Source organism: Balaenoptera borealis (assembly GCF_965194805.1).
Source record: "Balaenoptera borealis genome assembly, chromosome: 6".
Lineage (NCBI taxonomy): Eukaryota > Metazoa > Chordata > Mammalia > Artiodactyla > Balaenopteridae > Balaenoptera > Balaenoptera borealis.
In genome coordinates this window covers 62,870,829-62,891,130 of record NC_138863.1, presented here as the reverse complement: position 1 = coordinate 62,891,130, position 20,302 = coordinate 62,870,829, and the positions used below count along the sequence as shown (strand labels likewise).

The 20,302-nt window shown below is 37.0% G+C and overlaps 2 protein-coding genes across 7 annotated transcripts; one reads left to right on the top strand and one right to left on the bottom strand.

Annotated features, from left to right (window-relative positions):
- The first annotated feature begins 59 nt into the window (after nt 1-59).
- SSB (small RNA binding exonuclease protection factor La) lies at nt 60-9,588 on the top strand. Of its 3 annotated transcripts, none has more exons than XM_082396119.1 (12): nt 60-207; nt 1,931-2,005; nt 4,644-4,778; nt 4,869-5,043; nt 5,695-5,802; nt 5,897-5,997; nt 7,080-7,151; nt 7,518-7,560; nt 7,979-8,119; nt 8,410-8,596; nt 8,721-8,852; nt 9,171-9,588. In XM_082396119.1, exons 2-12 carry the CDS (start codon nt 1,950-1,952, stop codon nt 9,260-9,262), a joined length of 1,242 nt encoding a protein of 413 aa, XP_082252245.1. In that variant the 5' UTR covers nt 60-207; nt 1,931-1,949; the 3' UTR covers nt 9,263-9,588. The 3 variants fall into 3 exon arrangements, with proteins under 3 accessions (XP_082252245.1, XP_082252246.1, XP_082252247.1); XM_082396121.1 differs by having other exon boundaries at nt 92-207; nt 4,675-4,778; XM_082396120.1 differs by lacking the exon at nt 4,644-4,778 and having other exon boundaries at nt 61-207.
- METTL5 (methyltransferase 5, N6-adenosine) lies at nt 9,260-19,632 on the bottom strand. Of its 4 annotated transcripts, none has more exons than XM_082396127.1 (7): nt 19,171-19,630; nt 17,129-17,243; nt 16,563-16,744; nt 15,689-15,771; nt 11,407-11,458; nt 9,790-9,839; nt 9,260-9,363 (listed from the first exon to the last, which is right to left on the bottom strand). In XM_082396127.1, exons 1-7 carry the CDS (start codon nt 19,277-19,279, stop codon nt 9,325-9,327), a joined length of 630 nt encoding a protein of 209 aa, XP_082252253.1. In that variant the 5' UTR covers nt 19,280-19,630; the 3' UTR covers nt 9,260-9,324. The 4 variants fall into 4 exon arrangements, with proteins under 4 accessions (XP_082252253.1, XP_082252255.1, XP_082252252.1 ...); XM_082396129.1 differs by having other exon boundaries at nt 19,136-19,276; XM_082396126.1 differs by having other exon boundaries at nt 9,260-9,839; nt 19,171-19,632.
- Nucleotides 19,633-20,302: the final 670 nt, after the last annotated feature.

Here is a 20,302-nt window from a genome sequence, read left to right as displayed (position 1 = left end):
TGGGAGTCCGCGGCCGCCGCGCATGCTCAGAGCGCGGAGCCGGCTCGGGTCCGCCCGAAGCCCCGCCCACCCTGGCCGCAAGGGCTGCCGGGACAACCCCCATCTTCTTTAGGCGCGTTGGGCAAGCTGGCGGCGCTGGGGAGGGGAGACGTTGCTGTCGCTTTTAGTGACCCTGGGGCGCCTCTCTGTGGGACCGAAAACTTAAAGGTGAGCAACTCCAGGTGGCTAAAAAGAAGACGGTACAAAAGGGTCTGCTTTGCGTGGTGCGCGACGGCGCGTTCCCTTTCCTTGCTGCCTCACGCTGGTTGCGTGCGCTCCTCGCCTTCCTCGCGTTCGGGGCGAGCGCCTCGTGGGCCGCAGCCGGAGGCGGCGCGCTGGGCTGGGGAGAGAGGGGCGCGGGCAGCCGCGAGGTGGGGAGCCGGTCTCTGCGTTCCTCGCAGGAGCTAGGGTTCCCCGCACGTGGTTGGGGCCCAGGCGACCGAGTGGTTGCTTTGGGACGGGCTGTGGCGGGTTCTTTGGACCCAGGCTACCCGCATCCCCACTGCGTCTTTAAGGTGTCGTACCTCCACCGCTTTCCAGTGTCGCCGAAAGCGGATGTTTCGGTCCGACTGTGTAAGTTTCTGGAGAGGTCGACGTGGGTTAAACGCCGAAGGTTCCTTGGATCGTGTGGGACAGATTGGAGGCCGGGGAATCGGGGCCGCAGGTGTTGCCCGGGCGTCACTCTCTTGGGTTTTAATGGTCCTCATTCACTCACATCAAGGCTTCTGAGCGAAATTGGAAAGTGAGGGTAATATTTCACTTCTGGTTGTATGTACATTCTGAGAAAGTATCTCATGAAACGAAGTTCCAATATTGGGTAGGCCAAAGAAGTCTTACAGGGACTAAATAGGTCTTTTATCGCACCCTTTGTTTTATAGGGGGGCCCTAGATCACAGTAATAACTTAGGAATTATGGTCGACAACCAATGCGTAAGATTGGGCAAATTTTGTAGTGAGATGTAGCACCGTAGGAGAGCTTCCAGTGTGCATCCAGGTTGTATTGCATAGCAATTACAGATTGTAAAGCCATGCCTCCAAGAAGTGTACCAGTCATAGTTCATCGCTAGAGTTAATGAATGGCAGATATCCTTGATGAATTCTTTTAAATATACTTTTGTACACGGTGTTTGGATGGTTTTAATGGAGCACTAGAAGCAAGTAATTTGAAGTCAGGAGACTTTGTTATCCCTAGCAAACCAACTTCACAGCTGCATTTTTTCCTACGGTGCTATTGTCAGGGATGTGAAAGAGGAAACTGGCTGTAAGGTTAACCAATGTATTAGTAAATTAGTAGGCATACACCCAGTTTAATGTTGTTTTAGTGTCCTCAGGTTCTCAAATGATCATTTTCATATGTTCCTTATCATTAGTATTTATTTAATCTAACCCTGACTGTATGTAGTGTTTGAATTTTTTTCACCTTAAAGTTTTGATACATAATCTTGTTGATGACAAGTTTTTGGTAAGTCAGCTATAAATAATTTTAAACGAAATTCGGCCCACACCAAACAAGACTGAGATCCACAGTAATATACTGACAGATGATGATCTACTTAAACCTGGTAATGATTGGTAAGTGGTTGAATGGAGTTTTTTCCCTCAAAGCTTTCTAGATCAGCTAAATGAAGATAACCACTCACTTTGTTATAGAAGATGGAACAGTGATTTACTGGAAGGGGTGTGGATTATCCATAGTTTTTCATCACTAATTTCAGAGTTTTCTTTTGTTGAAATTTGAGAATTGAGTAGAGAAATTGAACCCATGAAATTAAAAATTACTGATTTTTTGGAAAACAGTGGGATATTGATAATTTTAAAACATTCTTTTAATGGTCTTGAGTTTTATGTAAAAAGTAAATAACTTTTTTATGCCATTTGGGAAATTTTACAGATAGCCAGAATGGCAGAAAATGGTGATAATGAAAAAATGGCTGCTCTGGAGGCCAAAATCTGTCATCAAATCGAGGTATGATTCCTGTGGTGTTACACTGCAAAACCAGGCTCTTTGAGAGGAAATTTAGGGCCTCAAAACAAATACAGATAGACCATTTAATTTCAGTGTATTGACCTATTGAACTTTTGGTTTGTCTTTGATTCTTGGAGTTAGATAAATATACAGTAGTATACAGTTTTATATTAATGGAGCCTGTTTCTGAAACTCAAGAACAAAGACATTTCAAAAGGTAACACTATAGTGTTAGTTAACTTTTTTTGTGCTTTAGTTTCCTAGTCTGTAAAGCGAGGATAATAGTGTACCCTCCTCATAGGGTGGTTGTGAGGATTACATTAGTTCACAAAATGTAAAACATTTGGAATAGTGCCTAGCACATAGTAAAATAATTTTTAAAATCCTTTGTAAAATACCTTCCCTGTTAAATAGCACTTTATTCTTGCAGGTTCTAGTAGTTTTTCCTGCCCAATTAGGTGTTCTCAGCCATTGTAACTTTTTAAAGGTGTTTGTTTGGTTTTTGGGGGTTTTTTTTTTGATGTGGACCATTTTTAAAGTCTTTATTGAATTTGTTACAATATTCTGATTTATGTTTTGGTTTTTTGGCCGTGAGGCATGTGGGACCTTAGCTGGAACCTGCAGCCCCTACATTGAAAGATGAACTCTTAACCACTGGACTACCAGGGAGGTCCCAGCCATTGTAACTTTTAAGAGTATCTGTTTTCTCTTAACAATTTTTTTGAATTTAGGTATTGTATTTAAGTTGGTGCTTTACAGTATCAGTAATGGCTACATGGGAAATTATCTCTTAATTTATGTTTTATATTCTTAACCGAGGAACTTCAGATCATACTGTTCAGTGTTTTTTGCAACTCTCAGAACTTTTTTAAAGTTGCACTTCTCTGTTATTTTAAATTTCCTGTGTTACAGCTTTTTTTTTTTATTAATTTCTTTATAATCGTGAAGAAAACTGTATATAGAAAAAGTTAATAATGTCCCACAACCTGCCACCTCTCAAATCTCACCCTCTTGAGGTAATCAAGGTTAAAAGCCTGATGAATACCTTTTCACAAATTGGTCAGTGCTCACAGTAACATAATTTTTTCCCCTTTCCCTCCACCAAACATAGGATGCATTATGGGGGAGTAGTTTTGTATCATCAGTAATTTACACCATCCCCTATTTGATATGTAGGACATTTTCAATTTTTTAGCTGTAGTAGTTCTATGATAAATATCTTCATATATAAATGTTATTAAACGTGTTCACTGATTTCTCTAAGATAAAATTCCTAGAGGGAGATGTACTGCCTCAAGGGTTATACACGTTTTTTTACAACTTTTGATTTTTGATACTTACTGCCAGTTAACATCTCTACCTGCATGACCATTTCTCTGTGTTCAGGCCAGTACTGGGTATTCTTGTCTTTAGAGTTTTGGCTAAGTACTTTTCATTGCTTTAAATTGAATTTATTTGGTTAATAGTGAGCTTGAACTTTTTAACGTTTATAGTACATTTTTATTTTTAGTAATTAAAAAAAAAATGTCCTTTACTGGGACTTCCCTGGCGGACAAGTGGTTAAGACTCCATGCTTCCAATGCAGGGGGTGCGGGTTCCATTCCTGGTTGGGGAACTAAGATCCCCTGGTTGGGGAACTAAGTGTGGTGCAGCCAAAAAAAAGTGTCCTTTACTCATTTTTCTATTAAGGTTTTCAGAGTTTTTTCTTCTTCTTCGTTGATTTATAAGAAGTATTAATAAACTTTTGTGTTTGTCTTTTACTTTTTATGCTACTTTTGGCATTCCAAGTAGTCACACCTGGGTCTTTTCATGTATACTACTTTTTTCTTTGTTTAACATCTTCATTGGAGCATAATTGCTTTACAACGGTGTGTTAGTTGCTGCTGTATAACAAAGTGAATCAGCTATATGTATACATATATCCCCATATCTCCTCCCTCTTGCGTCTTCCTCCCACCCTCCCTATCCCACCCCTCTAGGTGGTCACAAAGCACCGAGCTGATCTCCCTGTGCTATGCGGCTGCTTCCCACTAGCTATCTATTTTACATTTGGTAGTGTATATATGTCCATGCCACTCTCTCACTTCATCCCAGCTTACCTAATTTTTTAACTTTTAAATTTTTCTAATTTTTAAAAAATTAGAGTGATTAATCAGATTATTCTAGTTTCTTAAATTTAACAATGTATTCTTTCCACACTGACTTGAAATAAGAGGCTTTTCATATACCAAATCCTTAAATATGTTTTTGTTTTAAGGCTTTCTAATCTATTGTCACATCTGCTAATTATATTGTTTCAATAATTATTTTTAGTTTTATCTTTCTGTTAATATGTATTATAAATATTATAGTGTATTTGAGAGAATGTTTATTGCCAGTTAAGTTTTTTTTTTTTAATATTTATTTATTTATTTTGGCTGTGCTGGGTCTTAGTTGTGGCATGGGGACTTCTTAGTTGTGGCATGCCTGTGGGATCTAGTTCCCTGACCAGGGATTGAACCTGGGCCCCCTGCATGGGGAGCACGGAGTCTTACCCACTGACCACCAGGGAAGTCCCACCAGTTAAGTTTTGACATGTATTTTTAAAGACTAGAATTTGGTGATGTAATGGTAATTTTTAAAACTCAATATTATACAGTGCTCTGCAATATACTGTAATTATCTTGCAGTATTATTTTGGTGACTTCAATTTGCCACGCGACAAATTTTTAAAGGAACAGATCAAACTGGATGAAGGCTGGGTACCTTTGGAGATAATGATAAAATTTAATAGGTAAAAACCTTTTTTAAATTATAAGATTTTCTGCTAACAGCAAGTGCTACTACTAAGTTTTACAATGCTTTTATATATATATTTTTGCAGGTTAAACCGTCTAACAACAGACTTTAACGTAATAGTAGAAGCATTGAGCAAATCAAAGGCGGAACTCATGGAAATAAGTGAAGATAAAACTAAAATTAGAAGATCTCCAAGCAAACCCCTCCCTGAAGTGACTGATGAGTATAAAAATGATGTAAAAAACAGATCTGTTTATATTGTAAGTGGGCCTTTAATGCATTTAATTATATCTTAAATTTATTTAGAAAGCACATAGAGTGGATGAGAATAAGGGCTCAGGAATCATAGCTTCACCACCTACTGTATATCCTTGGGCAATATTCTTAGCCTCTGTAAGCCTTATCTTCATAAATGGGGATAATATTTTTTACCTTATAGAACTGTTGTGAGAATTAAATGAAAAAAACCCATATAACACTGGACAAAATCTTTGACATACATATTGTAAGTACTCAGTGCACATCAGCTGTTCTTATCAACAGCTAAACTTGTTAGCTGTTTTCTTTAGCACATTAATTTTTAAGTAGATTTTTTTATTCTGCAAAAATTCAGACATACAGAAGCAGATTGAATATATAATGTACCATTATCCAACTTCAACAGTTACTAACGTGATTAATCTTGTTTTATCTTTGGCCTATCTGGATTATTTTGAAGTGAATCCCAGATAAACGAGTCACTTCTATTGCACTGGTCAACAATGGCTCTTAACCAGAGCTATTAAACATTTAAGAGACAGAGAAAGAGAGATATATATATCCTCACTTCATTTCAAGACACAGTAAATCAGAATTTCTCACAAATCGTTTACTTGAGTTGTCATTTGTACGTTTCTTCCTACTCTTCACAGAAAGGCTTCCCAATTGATGCAACCCTTGATGACATAAAAGAATGGTTGGAAGATAAAGGTCAGGTACTAAATATTCAGATGAGAAGAACATTGCACAAAGCATTTAAGGTATGGTTGTATGATGTAACAGACTTTTTCTAGTAGAAAAATACTTGGGATGTAACTTTAAAAAAAACCCCAACTTTTCTTCCACTTTTAATAGGGATCAATATTTGCTGTATTTGATACCATTGAATCTGCTAAGAAGTTTGTCGAGACCCCTGGCCAGAAGTACAAAGACACAGACCTGCTAATACTTTTCAAGTAAGTCAACTTGCTGATGTTTTTTTTTTTGGCAACTTAGTTGTCTGGAATTGACACACTGGGGTAAGGAGTATAGAATAACATTCTCTACAGTAAGACCAGTATTTTTAGTATCCTTAGGCATCCTTTGAGAAATGCTTGAAGTTTGCTCACTGGATCTACTAGTCCTTTGAGACTATAAGGAAGTGTTAGGACCTTTTCACGCAATTAATAAGGGAGGTTAAGTTTTAGGACTTACTTTGCATGTGAAACTTACAGTTAGGCTTGATGCTAAAATCTGAGCTTTTGGTGTGGTTAGAGAATAAATCACTGTACAATTTTTATCCTTCTCGTAATCTATATATGCCTGTATTTTTATACAGTACAAAGGATTATTTAATAGAGATTTGAATCACATTCTTGGTGTGTGTGTGTGCGCACCTGTGCGTGTGTCTAAAAATTAGGACAAACCAGGACATTTTCATGATATAGTTGTAGGGCCATAATCCCCTACTTTTGCATTGCATAGTCTTCTAAATGCTGTCTACTAAACCTGATGGACTTAGAGATGCACAGTGATAAATCATGCTGTCAGTGTTAAACTCTCAGATTTTTTTGACTTGTGATTTTCATAATTGCTTATTCTTGGGTCTCAGGGATTTCAGAATTTTTGCTTTTGTGAAATTAACACAAAAACTATGAAGCAAAGTAGTTGCATAACTTTTGGTATACTTTCTTTTTTCTATACGTGAAAAATGAAAATCAGCATGAGATTCTTAGTGAATATAGGGTTTCTTTTTTGTGGTGATGAAAATGTTCTGAAATTCATTGGTAGTGATGATTGTTGTACAATTCTTAATATACTAAAAGTCATTGAATTATATGCTTTAAAAGAATGAATTCTATGGCATGTGAATTATTTCTTAGTAAAGCTGTTATTTTAAAAAAATAAGAGTAACTTCCTTAATGTATTTTGAATTTATAAGTAATTTTGTTGATAGAGAATGTAACATTCATTCCTGTGCAATGTCTTAAAGCATTCAATATAATTTGCAGTCCTCTTTGTTCTCATGAACTTAGCCTTTATATTTTGTGTCCTTCAGGGAAGATTACTTTGCAAAAAAAAATGAAGAAAGAAAGCAAAATAAAATCGAAGCTAAATTACGAGCTAAACAGTAAGTATGTTGAGCTAATCATAACATTTTAGTTCCTTAAAGCTTTGACAGGTAGTAAAGTTATTGGTTCTGGGAAGTGAGGTTGATGATGAGCTCTGAAATGAGTAGCAGTAGGCCTTCCTTTTGCTAATGAAACATTGAGGTCTTAAGCTGCCTTGATAATCTTGGGGCCACATTGTGTTGCAGTCTATCATCAGACAGTCAGAAAGCCTAAGGACTGGCTTTGGTTTTTAAGTAGTTTAGTCATCATGCTTAAGTTTAGTCATCATGCATGATGCTTAATCATGCATCATTAAACTTTATCAGGGTTTAATTTTCTCATACATGAAGTAAATGGAAACGTTCTAATGATATTTTTACTTGTAGAGAGCAAGAAGAAAAACAAAAGTTAGCAGAAAATGCTGAAATGGTACGTATATATTACTAAGAAATCTGTAATTCAAATTTAGGAGAATAAAAAGCCTGGGGACTTTCTAAAGAAAATATGTAAGCAAGTCTACAGTTGTCATATCACTGAAGTACTAGCCAAATATTGCCTAAAATTATTATTTATCCAGTGCAGTAAGATTTATATAATAACTAATTATTACTTGCTGGAGAAGTTAAATAAGTTAAAATCAGAAGCCATTGTAGAACAGAGGATGATAAAGGAAAATGTACCAACTACTTAAACTATTTAAACTTATACTACTTCAAAATAGCATTTTAGTTTCTAGCTTATTCCTTGTATGTGTATATATATATAGAGAGAGAGAGAGAGAGGTATATGCCATTTCTGGTTTGTGGTTGCTTTTAAGAAACTTTTATCACCTTATATATTTTTATAGAAATCTCTAGAAGAAAAGATTGGCTGCTTGCTGAAATTCTCGGGGGACTTAGATGATCAGACGTGTAGAGAAGATTTGCATATCCTTTTCTCAAATCATGGTGAAATAAAATGGATAGACTTTGTCAGAGGAGCCAAAGAGGTTTGGAAATATTCATATGCTTTTTACCACTCAGTTTAAAAGTTCATAGAAACTTATCTTTTAGAAGATGACATTAGTAGAAGAAAGCAATTTTTTGTTAGTATGTTTATGAAAATAGTTTCTACTTGGTTATTTACTTTCTGTTTTACTATTGCTGTAACTGGATGTGATGTCTGATATTTTCTGAATTGTGCTATAAATAACTGTTGGAATTAGTGACTTCAAGTTTTTTAATAACTTCCTGATGTTCAGTAAAATTCCCTGGCCTTTGTTTTCTGTCTTTGGTGTAGGGAATAATTCTGTTTAAAGAAAAAGCTAAGGAAGCACTAGATAAAGCAAAAGACGCAAATAATGGTAACTTACAATTAAGGAACAAAGAGGTCACCTGGGAAGTACTAGAAGGAGATGTGGAAAAAGAAGCATTGAAAAAAATAATAGAAGATCAACAAGAATCCCTAAACAAATGGAAGTCAAAAGGTCGTTAATTCTGATTTTCTTTGACTATTTAACTCATTTGCTTGGGTAAAAATTTTAAGTGGTGTTAAAAGACATTGACAAGAGGTTTAAAACATAATGGATTTCTCAATTTTTGTCTCTACAGGTCGCAGATTTAAAGGAAAAGGAAAGGGAAATAAAGCTACCCAGATTGGGTCTGCTAAAGGAAAAGTACAGTTTCAGGGCAAGAAAACTAAATTTGATAGTGATGATGAACATGATGAAAATGGTGCATCTAGTAAGTTTTTTTAAGTCCTTTGGTACTTTGATGAGAAATTATTTGTGGGAGAAAAACAAATATGGTTTTACAACTTCTGTGTAAGTGATGTTCTGAGATTGTGATTGACCTTGGTTATGCTATTTTACACGTGGAAAACAAAGATGTTTGGAAGCTAAGTTTAGAGAGTAGGTCCATACTAAAGGAAAAGCCTTTTCTCATTGGTGTAGGAAAGTTGTTGCTAATCTGTTTAAACAATTATTTTTTATAGTTATGCTCAATATTAACATAGAGTAATGCTTACAGTGAACTTAACGAAAATTAATTGTCATTGTATAGGACCAGTAAAAAGAGCAAGAGAAGAAACAGACAAAGAAGAAGAACCTGCATCAAAACAACAGAAAACAGAAAATGGTGCTGGAGACCAGTAATTTAGTAAACATTTTTTATTCATTTTAATTAGATTTTAAGCTGCTTTTGTCTTTGGAGGCTTTTAAAAAGAAAACCGAATTAGGTCCACTTCAATGTCCACCTGTAAGAAAGGAAAATTTTGTTGTTGTTTAACTTGTCTTTTTTTGTTGTTGTTATTGTTATCAAAATGAGTATTTTTTTATGTATAATTCTGTTTGTGTTCTTTCAGATTATTCAAATATCAAAAGAAACATTCTTCCACTAAATTGCCTTTGTTATATGAGACTGTATTAGTACAAAGTAATAAAATGTATACTGCATAAAAATAAAATAAGTTTATTTTTTATTTTTGTGCCCAAAGTATTTGAGAATTTATCTTAAACCAGCATATTGGCTGTTGTGGTTATAGGCCCATCCCAGAGTTAAGTACTTATCTTCTAGGCTGGCTTTCTGTATTCACTCAAGCAACTTGATAACATTAGAAATAATTACTTACTGTGAAGTTTTTCAGTACTGAATGTAGATAAACCAGAATCAAGAGACTTACTGATTTCCTTTTATGAAACTTGTATGATGCCGGCAGGTCATATCGTAGCTCTACAAAACAAAAGCAACCTAAGGGTAAAAATTATACTTCCAAACATTTACCGCCCTTGACTTAGAAAAAAAAAAAAATTAAGGAAGTACTAAATGCTGATAAGCCAAACATTTCAGACCTGTCACTTAATTTATCCAGGACTGATTTGATATATCCCCACGATAAGCCATGGCAAACTGAGCCTGGCATTTGTTTGGGTCATTTATATCAAAATTTGAGATTATGGGGAAGAGTATAGAAGGTTAACAAGTGGACAAAAAAGTATATCCTATGAAAATATGATAGTATTTTCCTATTTTTAATTTCCTAAATAATCTATAGCTACCAGTTGCATAACAACCATGCTTATTATTAAAATTTCCGGTTTGGATTTTAGTAATGGTAGTAAGTAGCTAATTATTTTCCTACTGAGCTCTCAAATGAAAAACCACTTTTCACATTCTTTTCTTCTAAAGGATAATGTAGGTTCTCAAAACTTAGCACTGATCAACTTTAGAGGGATGGCAGTAAGTCTACCTACCTATGCTTCATATTTTGCAACAAATTCTAACTCCCTAAATCACAGCTCTCAACTTTTAATGTGCAATCAAATCACCTTCAAATCAAATCAAATCCTGTTCAAATGCAGATTATAATTCAGTAGGTCTGGGCACAGCCTGCAATTCTTCCAGTCTGACAAGCTCCCAAGGGATGTCAATGCTGATGGTCCACATTTGAGGACCACACTTGGAGTAGCAAGGCTCTGGCTTGGTGTCCTACTACTGGAACTGTTCTAAGGTCTGCATGTTGCATATTATAATACCTTAAACTAGGTAAGGAATGACAATACTGAATATACTAGGAAGACAGACTTTTACACATTACATTACTAATTATTATGAAGGCAATAGATCTAGTTATGTGGTTAACCCTGTTTGTTAGTACTAATCCAGTCAGTTTATTATTGTGTAAAAAAATTTCCCCCTTATTGTACTCTTATTTCAGGCTTTTCAGAATTACTTGGTTTATAGTTAGCTTCTAGTTACATGCTTTTCCCATTTTGATGTTTGTGAATATTACCCAGTTTACTAATAAAAATGTATCAAAACATGATTTACATGGTGTGGATGATTATATTCTATCCCCCACTAAAAAAATTAAAAGCTTCATGTTATTTGACTCTAGGGACAATTAGAAAGTTGAAATAGAAGGGTAATCCCGGCATAATCTGGTGGTATTTTCCAGGAATGAATTTCAAACTAAGTCCTGACAAACTCTAAGCCCAAGCTCTTAAGTCACTGTGATGATTATAAGGTTCTTTCTGAGCCTGGAAAGAACAAATACTTGGGTGCCATTAAAAGTTTTCAGTAAAATGCATAAATTGGGACAGTCTTGGGCAAACACTGATACCCTGCCTTTACTCCATTTCCAACCCACTACCAACCACCCACATTTTGCCACACTAAAATACATGTTTTACAATATCTTTTCTCAGCACATGTAAAATTTCTGGTTAGGCTAATGCCTGTTGGCCTTCTTAGATAATTAGGGTTGAGATTTGTTTATGAGAAACATAATTTGTCTTACCTGCAATAATATCTATCTTGATTTTCCATTCTGCAGCTTTCTTTTGAATATGCTGAACATAAAATAACATGTTAATGTGAGCTGATCTTTAAACAATTTTTTAAAAATTGCTTTTTACTAATACTTGATTGTAAGTTTTCAAGCTTTCAAAATTTCATTATAATTTAGACCCTTAAAATTTTTTCAACTGGATGAATAATATTTTGAAAATACGAAACCAAGCCATTTAATAATCTGAGCCAAATTACATAATTAAATTCAAGTAATAAAGCTATTATTTCAGAAGTGCATCAAAGTAAATAATGTACTCATGGTTTCTGCAGCATTATTTCATCAATATATACAGGTATCCTAGAAACCATTCAGCAGAGATCTATGTCCATGAGCAATTCAGTGGCAGTATGGTACAGAGGTTAAGGAAATGGTTTCTGGAACCAGACAGCCTGCATTTGAACTGAAGCTCTATTAGCTATGTAACCCTGAGCAAATTACGCATTTTTTTGTGTGCCTCAGTTCTCTCGTCCGTTAAATGAGGATGATCATGATATCTCATCAGATTGTTGCAGAGTGTGAAAAGTGCTTTGAACTGTGGTGGCATACAGAGCAAGTACTAAATGTTAGCTATTTATAGGTCTAAGAATTTTGAACCACTTCATAAAATTTTTGATTACTAATTTATAAAAATTGCTTTATGAATAAAAATATATACACAACACTCCAACATTAATAAAAATGGAAAAAAAGTTGCTCATAATCCCCTAAGTAAATTTTATGCATAATTTTCTAGAACTGCTGTAGTAGAGATAGCAATATTTGGTATAAGCATTTTGTTCATGTTGGTAGTGTTCACAGTACTCAAACTGATTGATAAAATACTCAATTATCCCTATGTTTGAGGTTCAAATATTTCCATTATAAATAATATAATATGTTTGTGCTTGTAGTCTGTTCTTGAATTTAATAAATAATCCCAGTTCTGGGCATATTTTTTCCTCTACTTCGAGACCTAAAATTTCTGTATAAGGATATAGACTTTAGGGGCTTCCCTGGTGGCGCAGTGGTTGAGAGTCTGCCTGCCAAGGCAGGGGACACGGGTTCGAGCCCTGGTCTGGGAAGATCCCACATGCCGCGAAGCAAATGGGCCCGTGAGCCACAATTACTGAGCCTGTGCTCCGCAACAAGAGAGGCCGCGATAGTGAGAGGCCCGCGCACCGCGATGAGGAGTGGCCCCTGCTTGCCGCAACTAGAGAAAGCCCTCGCACAGAAATGAAAACCCAACACAGCCATAAATAAATAAAAAATTAAAAAAAATAATACCTAGCATATATATTAAAAAAAAAAGGATATAGACTTTAATACAAATAATATTATAATTTAATGGAATCCTAGGATCCTTGGTAAATTTTTGAGAAATAAAGTATGATGACAGTTCTTTGCTATCTGAGCCCTAAGATTAGTGAAAGAGGTTTTAGATGTTAGATTATACAATGGAATGTGGTTGGTTCTGGCAGAGATGTCAAAGAATAAATGGGGTAAGCTTGGGATAAACACTGAAAGAACAGTGCCTGGCCTACCTACTTTGCTTTAACTATAAGCCAAGAACTAAATTCTCACAATGCCTAATGAAAGAAGATATGGCAACAGCCATAAGAGTCATCCAGCTTATTAACATATCTGCCAAGATACGCTTATATTTTACCTAAGTATTTCTATCAAAAAATTCTATCAAATGCACCTCTATTATGGATAGAGGGCCAAGCACTTTTAAAAGACAACGGTCTACAGTTAAGGGGTCTGAGGTAAGCTTCAATAACAATGTTACTAGTTATACAGAATACTTAAAACAAGCAAAATTATCACAAAGCTTAGAGCAGATATATCTACAGCATAAACTAAGGACTGTCTTAGTATTAGAAGTTCATTATCATACCTCCTTCACAGTATGCACAATACACACCAGGTTAATTTCTCAAATTATTTAGTTGCTGTGCTAATGGAAATACTTATACACTGCCAAAATAAAAATGGATTTAAGTAAATATTTGCTTAAAATTCTATTAAGCGGATCAAGACAATGCTGATACTGCTGCCTCCTGGTGGTGGAACATGGCAATACCAAACAGTGAAGATGGGAGTTCCTTGGTAATGTGACTGCAGGAATTCATTCAATTAATTAGACTTTGCTGCTTAACTGCACTTTTTATTGGCATATTTTACTTGGTTTGCATGAATTGTATATCAGTAATATAAAATTTATGTTATGCCAAACTGCAGAAGAGTTCATAGCAGGCCTGACTGCTTATCCGTAGAAAGGTCTACATGTAAGTTTGGCCTTTGGCTAGAGTATGGGAACTTAGATTTGGGGAGAGTTTCCACTCCCCATCCCTTAATAATAGTGGCTCACTGTGCTTAAAATGTTTATGCTGAGTACCTGTTTTGTTACTGGGAGTCTGGAATTTGGGTATGTGCCAGGCAGGGGGTGCCTATGTGATGAATACCCAATAAAAACCCTTGGCACCAAGATTCCAGTGACCTTCCCTGGTTGACAACATTTCACATGCCTTGTCACAAAACTTCTTTGCTGGAAGAATTAAGTGCATCCTCTATGACTTCACTGGGAGAGAACTCCGGAAGCTTGCACCTGGTTTCTCCTGGACTGTGACCAATGCACCTTTCCCTTTGCTAATTTTGCTCTGTATCCTTTAGCTGTAATAAATCCCAGTCAAGAGTATGACGATATGCTCAGTCCTATGAGACTTCCTTGTGAATCATCAAACCTGAAGATGATCTTGTGGACCTCCTCAACACAGGCTTTTTAGATACCAATAATTCCTGGTGTTTGTTTTCACTTACTGAATGGGGATTTATTTACCAGTAAAGTCATGTTGTGTTCTGCTGCTTACCTGCAGGGACCACTACTAATTGTTTAACAGTATACAGGCATACCTTGGAGATATTACAGGTTTGGTTCCAGACCACCGCAATAAAGTGAATATCACAAGAGTGAGTCACCTGAATTTTTTTGTTTCCCAGTGCATATAAACGTTCTGTTTACACTATACTGTAGTCTATTAAGTGTGCAATACTTTATTGCTAAACAATGCCAAAACAATTATAATAGTAATATCAAAGATCACAGATCACCATGACAAATATAATAAAAAAGTTGGGCATACTGCAAGAATTACCAAAACATGACACAGAGACACAAAGTGAGCAAATGCTATTGGAAAGATGGTGCTGACAGACTTGCTTGATGCAGGGTTGCCACAAACCTTCAATTTGTAAAAAAATGCATTATCTACACAGTGCAATAAAGCAAATGGCAATAAAACAAGGTATGCCTGTATATATTTTTAGCTATGTAATTTTATATATTTTTAAAGGTTATTAGATTACCATATATTCATAATTTGTTTCCAACTGAATTCCAGTACACTGCATTTATACAAATAAAATATTTTTCCTACAAAACTACTTTAAAATCTCTTAATACATGTCTGATTTAAAATAATAACAGCTAACATGACAACTGCCAGACACTATTTAAGTGCTTTATAAATATTAACTCATTTAATCCTCACACCAACCCTGCAAAGTATAAGGTGCTCTTAGTTCCTCATGCTGTAAGAGTATAGGTGAGTACAGGGTAGGTGACGAAAATGAACTCAAGTACCTTGACCAAGATAAGACAGCTGGGAAGCAGCAGAGTTCAGATATGAATCTAGGTAGGCTGGCTCTATAGTCTGTGTTCTTGATCACTATGTTAAACTGACACTAAAAAAAGGTACCGCCCCACCCCCAATTTTCTGGAATACATCCTACACAGCCTTATGTGTTATGTGCTGACAGTGAAGAACAATGGAAGAAGTGGGTTCTGAACTCAGATCAGTTCAGCCTCCCAGGCTCAGTGTTCTGAAAAACCAGGCCGCCCTTGCCTCCCTTATGCACACCAGGCCACACCAGGACACTGGGACGCACCAACCAGGGCTTACGCAGGCAAACCAGGACATACTGGAACCACCGTTACGCCTACTCCTCTATTCCTGAATTATATAATCACTCTCCTGTTAACAGCTCCTGCCTGAAAAAATCTTTGACAAAATAAAGCTAATCACAAATGCTAGCTAGTTAAAGGGAAAACTTACTTTCTAAGTGCCAGATGTTTTAAAAGTTCAGGAGAATTAGATACCCTGGTATTTAGTATTCACAGTAAATCCTTAAAATACTGTCATGAATTTAAAAATAAATGACACAGAATATTATGATGATTTGAACTTACTTCTCTAGTTGAGGATTTGTGTAAAGAATATACTGCTGTTCTTGCCATTTCCAAAGCAGTCTTCAGAAAGGCCATATCTGTCCCTGTTAAGAGTAGAAAAAGCTCCTATTTACATTATATACCTGTTAACAAAATAGAAGATTAAAGGAATACTAGGTATTTAGAAACATTTTTTTCCAAACTCCAAAATAGCCATTTCAAATTCTTTCTGTAACAAGACAGGGTACAAATAACCAAGATATCTAAATATCTTTTAAGGTTGATGGAATAAAACCAGAATTATACTGTCTTGTTTAAATGAGGCTAAAGTAAAAATTTTAATATTATATTCCAAATTAACAACTTTCAAAGAGGGCAGAAGCAAACAAGTAAAGTAGTAATCAGAATGGTGGGGGCAGGTGGAGGGAGGACTTTTTAAACTATGCGTGTCTTTTCCTCTTCTGACTTCTTACCCTCCTTGCCCCCAAAATACATAAAATAAATAGCCACAGTGAGTCACTGTTACTGATGGACACATGTTGAAACCTTCAAATGTTGAGACATTAAAAAGAGGTTCTAAAAATATAAAAGCCTTTATAGGATTCATACTCATTCATAAGGGTTAGGTAAATCATTCTAGAAAGCAGATGAAGAATAGTAAGTGGATAAATTTGTTCACTTAGCACAAACTTATGAAAACAAAGATTGAAAAATTCAATTCCCTAGCCATGCATTAAACAAACTGAAATTCAAACTGTAATAACTATACAGGTAAGAGATTGGTTTATTTAATGAACAGTGATAAAATCACTTAACCCAAACAATCAATGAGAAAATGGTTTTTAAAACTTGCTTTTCTACAAAGACACCAGTACACATGATTCTTATTACTAACCTTTATTATTTTTGGTCCCAAAGGGAGGATTCATAATTACTGTATCAAATGACTTGGACATTCTGTTAGATAATGAGCACACATCACACTGAACCATGTCAACATTTGTTAACTCAAACTCTTCTACATTCCTATTAAATATTTCCAACGCATCTTCATCTATGTCGAATCCAACACACAACCTATAAATATAAAACACAAAGTGACAACTACTTAAAGCTCCCCAGTCAAAACAACAACAAAACCAAAACCATGTACCTTTGTAACCCAACTGACCAAGTGACAGTGAGTGTTGTCTTTTAACAGCATGATTTCCCAAACTGTCAGGGGTTGGAAACTCAGGTTCATATAAAAGAGGAGCATATGACTTCTGCTGTTACTGTTTTTTGTTGTTGGTTTTTTTTTAGTTTGTTTTGATGTTCTGCCCATTCTAAATGTACTCGGTATTAGATTCTTGCTCCTCTCATCTCACACTATAGAGTCCCATAAATATAAATCAGTTGATTTTATTTACTCTTCTTATTAAAACCATCCCATACCCAAACAGTATGTACTGGATCACATACCCTGCTCCCAGCATTGCAGTTCCGATGCTAAGCACTCCACAGCCACATCCTAGATCTGCAACCACTTTATTTTCAATGTCATCATATGTGTTATGAATTGTATAGAGCATACATGCTGAATGATCAAAAAAAAACATATTAAGGAATAAGTAGGCAAGTTGATGACCAAAATCCAATTTGTGCAAATGACTCTTTGTAAAACAATTTCTTATCTTGCATTATTTACACCTCCCCTAAATCGTGTGCCAGATTATTAAAAAATAGTAAGGTATAATAACTTGGTATGTAGTTAAGGATAATAACACATACCAGTGGTTCCCCCAAACTAGTCTCTGCTGACAACGCCAAGAATGACAAAACTTTGAGGTAAAATGAGAAAAATAAGGTCAAAATGTTTTATTTTTCCTCAACCTGTTCAAAACATTGCCATACACATATACATATATCAGTTTTCTTTGATGTTGAAATATCACTTTTATGAAAGGATGGTAAGAGTAAATAGGTTTAAAAAATATCTTTCCTTGTCAAAATATAGACCTGGCAACCCTATATCAGTTTCCAAAATTGTGAAATTTTACTGATCTTTGAAATCTGTAAGTCTGGGAACCACTAATACTGAACAAGCATTAACATTAAAACAGAACTTTTTTTGCAGCAAGTTTGTCACCATAACACAGGTACTGTAAGTTCAAGCTAGAATGGGAAAGGAAAAGACCTACATCCACAATATGGCCTTTAGACGCATATATTCACACACATATATTCATGATCTACAGACACATGTATCTACTAATGAGACCTGATAAGAGAACTATTGAGGAGCAGAACAGAAGCTGCTGAGATGAGAAAGGGATCTTTCAAATACATGAAGGTTGGGGCTATACTGAAGGTTAAGCATGAGTAACTTCACTGATTCCTCCCTGTGGATATCTGAACCCACCAAGGGCTGCTGGCCATCACTGATGCCCCAGGATCTAGCGGTTTTATCAAAAACACAATTACAGGGATGTGTCAGGCTGACTGTGCTGTTCTGATTATTGCTGCAGGTGTTAGTGACTTTGAAGCTAGTATCTCAAAGAATTAGCACAACCATGTGTATGTTACACACTGGCTTTGAAACAACTGATTGTTATTTGGAAAAAAAAAAAAAAAGGATTCCACTAAGAAACCCTGCAGCCAGAAGACATTAAAGAAATCATTATCTAAATTGAGATAACTGGTCTTACCTCAGACACAATTTTGTGCAATTTTTGGTTGGAATTATGACAATATGTTGGGAGTTAAGTGCAGGTATACACGTTTTTTCCTTGACTTTCCTTGACAGCTTAGAAACAGAACTATGTTGAAGTTAGGGGGACTCCTCCTTGCAGATGTTCCCAACAAATTAATTTTCCTAAGACTCCCTCAATGACTTTGGTAATATGTTTATTAAATATAAATGGTTTTTCCTGTGTTCTTTTACTTCCAGTATCAATCTCTCACATCAAGCAACACTGCTGATTCTCCGATCATTTGTTAAAATTGAAATGCATCCTCATCTTTAATATAGCACCTATTATGGATTTGTTAAAACTCAGTCCTTCCACTACCAACTCTAGTATTCATTTCTAGGGCAGAGTACAGCGCGTAGGAATCCTCGTACTGGCAATTCGTTACAACGGGAAATGGATCCTTATTTAGCAAGTATTTACTGAGCTGCTAAGTGGTACCAGGAACTCTTCTAGGCTCTGGGAATTGTGTGAACAAGACCAGCACATTTTTGCCCTCAAGGAGTTAATAGTGTAATAAGATTAACAAACACATTAAAAAGTGTCTGACAGTGTTGAGGGGTATGCAGAAAAACAAACAGTAAAACGATAGTGTCTTGTGCGCGGGATGTTTTCAGGTGCAATGTCAAGCAAGTCCTCTCTAACGCAACATGAAATCTTAGGGCAGAATTCCTCTAGACGTTCTCTGTATCCAAATAACTGTTCTATTTTCACAATGGAGTGAGTAGACAGGACTAACCTGCGAGACAAGGGCATGGTCAGCAGCCGCCCTACCTGCAATGTGCGGCCTGGTTGGATACTGTTCTAGAAGGAGCTTGGGCTTTTCGAATCCATCCACTTGTTGCAGGTGACTCTCTAGTTCCTTAAGCCTTAATTTCTTCATGTTTCAAAAAGTGTGCGTTCGCAGGGTTCAACGGCGCTGGATCTGCAGAGAAACCTACTTCACCTGGATCTCCCCGCCAACTCCGATCCCCCGCCCCTTTTTCAGCGCCGCGGGCTGAGAGCCAGGCTGGGAACGCAGGGCGCGAAAGGTACACCCGGCTTAGGCGGTTCTCGCTCTCCTCCCCGCGCCAGCGGTGGGCAGAGTCCTCGGCCAGCCTTCCGTCCGCCTCCAGGGTACCCCGCGCCGAGACTGGACTGGAGTCGCTGAGGGCTCCTCACGCAGCGTCTCCGCACTTCCAGAAGCTGCGCTCGCCTCGGCCGGGACCGGAAGCGCCGTCACGCACGCGCACACGCGTCCGCCATCCAGCGGTCCCACGCCGAGCTGCAACCGCGGCCCCGCGCACGGGTTCCGATGGCAGCCGAGTGCTTCCTTCGCCTACACAGCGGTGCCGTCGGCGCCCACAGGAAAGTCCGCCCTTCTCTACCCCCAGGGGCCGGCCCCCGCCACATGTCGCGTGGTCATTACCGTCTAGTTTTTCCTTGAGTACTGTCAGGTCCTTGAAGGAAGTGGGGAGAAAGAGGGTGAAGGTGAGGGTGAAAGTCACGGTCGATTTGTTTTAATGCCCACTGTGGTCCTTTCTGCCTCCTGTCTCCCAAGCTCCCTCTCAAAGAGTAGCAACCTCCACTCACCTTTGCTTTCCTTGCCATTCGCATGCCCTACTTTGTTTCCCTCTTTTTAGGTCAACTGTGTCACTTACCTCAGCTCCTACAGCGTGGTGATGTCCGAGAAGCCCAAGCAAGAGAGAGTTTAGATTAAGGAATGGGAAGTGGTGTCAAATGCTGGAAAGAAGTTAGGCTTTCATAGAGTAGAAGCAGAAGCTGAGTTGTCGCGGATGGAGAACTAAATGGAAGTTAAGGAATTAGAGTAAATGGGAACAATTCTTAAGAAAAGTGGCTAAGAGGAGTGAGAATGGCTGATGCTTAGGCTGGGGGAAGTTTTTTTATTTACCTTTTAACTGATAGA

Excerpts from the sequence above, each read along its gene's own strand:
- METTL5 (XM_082396126.1), bottom strand. The coding sequence starts at position 19,279 with ATGAAGAAATTAAGGCTTAAGGAACTAGAGAGTCACCTGCAACAAGTG. Across the intron at positions 15,772-16,562 it reads TGGGACCAAAAATAATAAAG|GGACAGATATGGCCTTTCTG; the intron begins GTTAGTAATAAG and ends TACTCTTAACAG. Across the intron at positions 9,840-11,406 it reads CAAGATAGATATTATTGCAG|AGCTACGATATGACCTGCCG; the intron begins GTAAGACAAATT and ends TTTGTTTTGTAG.
- SSB (XM_082396119.1), top strand. The coding sequence starts at position 1,950 with ATGGTGATAATGAAAAAATGGCTGCTCTGGAGGCCAAAATCTGTCATC. Across the intron at positions 5,044-5,694 it reads AAAACAGATCTGTTTATATT|AAAGGCTTCCCAATTGATGC; the intron begins GTAAGTGGGCCT and ends TACTCTTCACAG. Across the intron at positions 5,998-7,079 it reads GACCTGCTAATACTTTTCAA|GGAAGATTACTTTGCAAAAA; the intron begins GTAAGTCAACTT and ends TGTGTCCTTCAG.